Genomic DNA, 5,421 nt, shown 5'->3' with positions numbered 1-5,421 from the left:
TGCCCTCCGACTTCGAAAGGGCCAGAAAAAGACGACATCTGGTGTAGACAGCTCTCCCAAGAGTCCGGACCAGGCCTGTGGGAAAAGCAAAAGCTCCCTCCCCACTCTTGCTTAATTGCTTTGTGTCCCACTCTGTACCTCCCACTATCCACTTTGATTTCCTTTACAACTTACTCCTTCTGCTTAATTGTCATTGTCTTGCAATGGCTGCCTATCTCTGGGGATGATCAAGAATGGGGAGGAGGTGATTCCTTCTTCCCAATTTACCCCATGCGGAAGCTGAGCCAGGGGGTGGCCAGACTATTTAATCTGTCCAACTGGACAGATTGCTTGTGTCTTGACCCTCTAACACGCATTTCAGCACACCCTATATCAGCCTCTGATTGGGGGTCTGTCGAAGTGGAGTCCCAGGCTCACCCCATTGAGGGCATTAGGTTCTCGGAAGATGGGCATCCTGGAATGCCGATCTTGGTTCAAAAGGCAAATCAGGCACAGTCTACTGAGGAATATGACCTTCTCCTTAGTGCCCCCTATTTCCGAAAGCGTTTTAAGAAAACCAGAGTCCATTTAGCCTTAACTAGCCCTAAGGGTCCTGTCTTTTCAAAGGTAGCCTGGGCTTCCACGGCAGCCCCTGCTATTTTTTGCTACTTATCCAACCACACTTCTGGAACCCCTGTAGGGAACCTCGACCCTGCCCGGTGCAATCACATAATCTGGCTGCGCCCTGGTAGAATGCTCTCAACTACGGGAGAGAAATCAAGTGTTATCTTTGTAACCTTGCCCTCTGCCTGGATTCTAGGCACCAACACAACTCAAAAAGACTCTACTTCCACCTACTGTGCAGGGCGACCCAATGGTTATGTCTGTGGCAGTGACTGGTTTCTCCTCAATGCCACTTTCACCCCTGGATCCTGCCTAAAGCTGTGGCCTGATAAAACAGGAAATGAAACAGTTTACTGGGACCACTATCGGGGTTACTTGTGGGCAGAAAAAGGGTATGGCCCTGTTTCCAACGGAATGACCAACAACCCCTGCCTAAACCCTTCTATGGGCCTCATTCTTTCTCAGTCACGCTTTTTGTCCAACGAGACTACAACTTACTTTTACCGAGGATCTAGAAATAGTATTAGACCGTTCCCGGGTTCCCTTACTTTTTCCCTTACACTACCATCTTCCTTAGGAATGTTCTTCCTGTGTGGTACATCCCTTTATCAGACCCTTCCTCCTCAGTGGACAGGACTCTGTACCATTGTTCGAGTAGTGCCAGACCTCCGATATATCCCAGGCTCAACTCCGATACCCATGCCACTTCAAGACCTAATTATTGCTGACCCCAACTCCCCTGCCAAGCCTCTCCGCTTCAGGCGTGCCATCCAATTCCTGCCCCTCATCATAGGAGGTAGTATCCTGGCAACCACAGGAGTAGGAATAGTAGGGCTAGCCGCTACAAATGAAGTTTATAAGGATCTATCTCACGAAATTGCAGACCTGATTGACAATTTGACCCAGGTGGTGGGAGACTTGCAGACTGAACTTGGCTCTTTGGCCGGAGTGGTCTTACAAAATCGAAGAGCACTTAATGCCCTCCTTGCGGCTCAGGGGGGTGTCTGTGTCTTTCTCGGAGAAGAATGTTGCTTTTGTGTTAACAAATCCCAACAGATACAGGATAGCATAGATGTGTTTCGTTCTCATGCCACTCAGCTACGGAAAAGGGCTGAAGCACCCCAGTGGTATGATATGTTTAGTTCCCTTTCCCCAAGAGTGGGTGGCTTACTCAGATCCATCCTCCTTTCTGCTGCGGGAGTACTTGCTATTCTGGTCCTTATTTTCCCAGGTATCCGAATAGGATTAGCCTTGGTCCACAAATGTTCCACCACTTTGGTGAACAAAATAATGCTGACCAAGATCATTTTCCCCCAACCTACTCCAGATGCACAGAATAGTGCATCTCCCTGTTCCATTAAGGAAGAATTTCTAGAACTCCATTCCCATTTCCTGAAGAAATGTGAAGCTTTCCTTGGTCTACAGGCGAAGCCTTCGGCTTGCCTTTGACCAAAAGGAGGGAATGATAATGTTTAATATAAAATTTTGAAATAATCTCTTTGTTCTCTCTGAAGCAAACTCAGAGAATGCCTCTTCCTATGTCAGCAAAAGCCAACCAAAGCTGACTCTACATTCCTTGGAGACCTTTAACCTATGACATATCTTGAATAATGGGTCTTTCCTTTGTATCTTATTATCTATAGACACATACTATGTTATGGCATATTAATGGTAAAAAAATATAGACGTCTTAGGTCATAATTTCTATTGAACATTGTTTGCCCCTTCCTGTGTCAATTATCTGTGGTGGGATTTCCTTCCTTGTCACCAAGACATATGTTTACCCAGCTTGGAATCTGAACGTTTGATTGACATTGCTTTGTTAATTGTCTTGTCTTACTGAATTTCTGATTTGGGTAGTTAAGAGAGTTTCCTCCTCATGGCAAAATGTATTTAAGACAGATGATTTCTGTACTAGGTATCTTTAAGAGGGAATCAATTAATTAATAAATAACGCATGCCTTTAGTCTAATGTCTTTTCTTTAACCAAGTTTTCAGGTTAACACTATATACATACATAGTTCCCTGAGAGAGAAGCATCAACTTCTCGGTTTTAAAAGTGTGCATATGCATGGGGCTCCTTAGCAGCTACCCAGAGTCTTGTCTGGCCAAACACTTCCAGTGAGTAAGCCCCAAAACAAAGCCTCACCTCAGAGTACATATACATTTTTCAAAGCCAGAGGGCACAACCCTTGAGAACCAGTGCCTCATTAGAAATTAACAAAAGGTGTGGGCCTTCCGATGAATTTCTCCTAATCAAGCTTCTCTTAACGTGTAGGGAAGATCTTTAACTCTCATTGACATAATTAACATGACAAGAGCTTATCATCAGTATAAATATTTTGGACGGACTTTGCAAAGGAATCACGAGATCGACCCTAAGGTGAACTGGAGGAGGACGGCAGAACGGATTGCCTTCATGGTTCTCTTAATGACTTCAAATTTCTTGAAAGAAAGGCTTATCTTTTTAGCACCAATATTCTTCCAGTGACTCTACATAGCTGCAAGTCATGGAATGCCACTTTCTAAGAAGCTGAAGGTGGCAGATAGTGGGTGTGAGTTAGCAACATTATACATTACACATGAGGAACTTATAGGATAAAGGATGTACAGGATTACATCAGAAAATTGTATGACACCACAAAAAGTCTTTGATGAGAGTTAGAGATGTCTAATGGAAAGTCCATATACTCAACTGGCATTTCTGCAATATCTAGAAATCTAAAGGAAAAGCTTAATGGACAAAAGTTGCAGAGTATGAAAGGACATGGATGGGTTGAGACCTGCACCATTGCAGGGAATACCCACATGTGACAAATGAAAATATTCTTCAAAAAGTTTAAAAATTTCTGGTCAAACTAAAAAGGCTATAGAATTTAGGTGATCCATGTTGTTTGTGTACTATGATCTTAGTTCTTTCAACTGAAGCACTCTTACAAAATATCTTGATTATAATAGAGCTCTCACCAAATAAAAAGTGTGAAGACTATACAAATTTACTCTAATTCCATAACTGCTGGGATTTTTCTTTTAAAACTATTCATATCTGGTTATTTCAAAGGTTATAATGAAATTGGGGTTATCTTTGGAATTTTTATCTTTGATGACTATTGGAAAATGTATTGCAAAACATCTTGTCTCCCCCTCCCTCATTAACTTTGTTTCCTACCATTCTGTAAAGATTAGTCCAGTTATCACAAATTAAGCCAGATGGAAAGATGTCCTTGGACTGTGAGCAGCGTCCATTCGATGCGTTTGAGGAGCTGAGTTAATGAGTATTGTAAGAAAAAGTGAAGTTTGCTTTGGAGCAAAAGAATGTTTCTAGAGATTGTGCAATAAATAAGAGAAGCTCATCTCAGAACAGTACTGACATTTTAAAGTGTGATAAAGTTTAATATAAAATTTTGGAATAATCTCTTTGTTCTCTCTGAAGTAAACTCAGAGAGTGCCTCTTCCTATGTCAGCAAAAGCCAGCCAAGGCTGACTCTACACTCCTTAAGGAGACCTTTAACCTAAGACACTATATCTTGAATAATAAGACTTTCCTTTGATGAATAATGAGACTTTCCTTTGATGAATCTTATTATCTATAGACACATACTATGTTATGAATAATGGGACTTTCCTTTGATCTATAGACACATACTATGTTATGGCGTATTAGTGATAAAGAAAATATAGACATCTTAGATCATAATTTCTATTGAACATTGTTTACCCTTTCCTATGTCAATTATCTGTTTAAGGGCGGAAGCCTGCCACTTAGTAGTGGTGGGGTTTCTTTCCTTATCACCAAGACATATGCTTACCCAGCTTGGAATCTCAAGGCCTGACTAACATTGCTTTGTTAATTGTCCTGTCTTACTGAATTTATGATTTGCTTAATTAGGAGAGTTTCTTTCTCATGGCAAAATGTACTTAAGACAGATGATTTCTGTACTAGATAGTCAGAGTCACCTCTGACTCCATAGCGCTATGTAACTGTTTTCTTTATAGGGAATTGATCAATTAATTAATTAAATCATAAAATGTATGCATTCAGCCATGTTGCCTTTTCTCTAACCAAGTTTTCAGGTCAACAAGTGCAACTTTTGAGCACTGTTGCCTAATATACATAGCACAGCTGTGGAATGCTGGGGAACAACAGGAGTTGATAGATCAGCTAGAAATGTGACTGTCTTTTTTAGCAAGAAGAAAATTGATAGAGTTCTAATACCCAAACTGGCAGTAAACCGCAAAAATAAATTGTACCTTTCTCTCAGAAAAACAGGATTATAGTTAATGAGGTTGTCATTACAGATCAGGATTGGACGATATTAATGGATGAAATAACTCTGGTGGACAGTGACCAAAGCCCAGATAAGCTGACGGTGCTCTTGCTGCAGCTGGCTGTACCCTTCTTTCCAAATCACCCATACTGAACCGCTTTCTATTTCTTTGAACGTATTCGCTTCTGATTATTCTGTATATGCTTATATATGTACTTGCTGCCTTCTCCATTAAAATGGAAGCTCTTTTTGAATAGAGATGGTTTTTTTTACTTGGTACTTGTATCCCCAAAGCCTCCCAAGGGTGCCTGGAACACAGGTACTTGACAAATGTCTGTCCATGAACTGTAATTGACTGAAAGAACTGTATGGCAAAGTTACTGTTGCAACTCCCTGACCAATGAAGGGTCAGGGTGGGAGAGATAATGGATGCTGTTGACCTGAAAACTTGGTTAGAGAAAAGGCAACAGGCTAAATGCACACATTTTAGGATTTAATTAATTCATCGATCAATTCCCCATAAAGAAAACGGTTACATAGCGCTATGGAG

At 41.3% G+C, this 5,421-nt stretch overlaps 1 protein-coding gene across 1 annotated transcript; it reads left to right on the top strand.

The window, feature by feature from the left end:
• The first annotated feature begins 270 nt into the window (after window positions 1–270).
• On the top strand, window positions 271–5,024 carry LOC140516684 (syncytin-2-like). The gene is made up of 2 exons (XM_072627670.1): window positions 271–2,040; window positions 4,866–5,024. The coding sequence occupies exons 1-2, from the start codon at window positions 271–273 to the stop codon at window positions 5,022–5,024; spliced, it is 1,929 nt and encodes a 642-aa protein (XP_072483771.1).
• The last annotated feature ends 397 nt before the right edge of the window (window positions 5,025–5,421 follow it).

This window comes from Notamacropus eugenii, chromosome Y, assembly GCF_028372415.1.
Source record: "Notamacropus eugenii isolate mMacEug1 chromosome Y, mMacEug1.pri_v2, whole genome shotgun sequence".
NCBI classification, from domain to species: domain Eukaryota; kingdom Metazoa; phylum Chordata; class Mammalia; order Diprotodontia; family Macropodidae; genus Notamacropus; species Notamacropus eugenii.
Note: the sequence above shows the minus strand (reverse complement) of the source record. Positions and strands in the feature narration are given on the sequence as shown.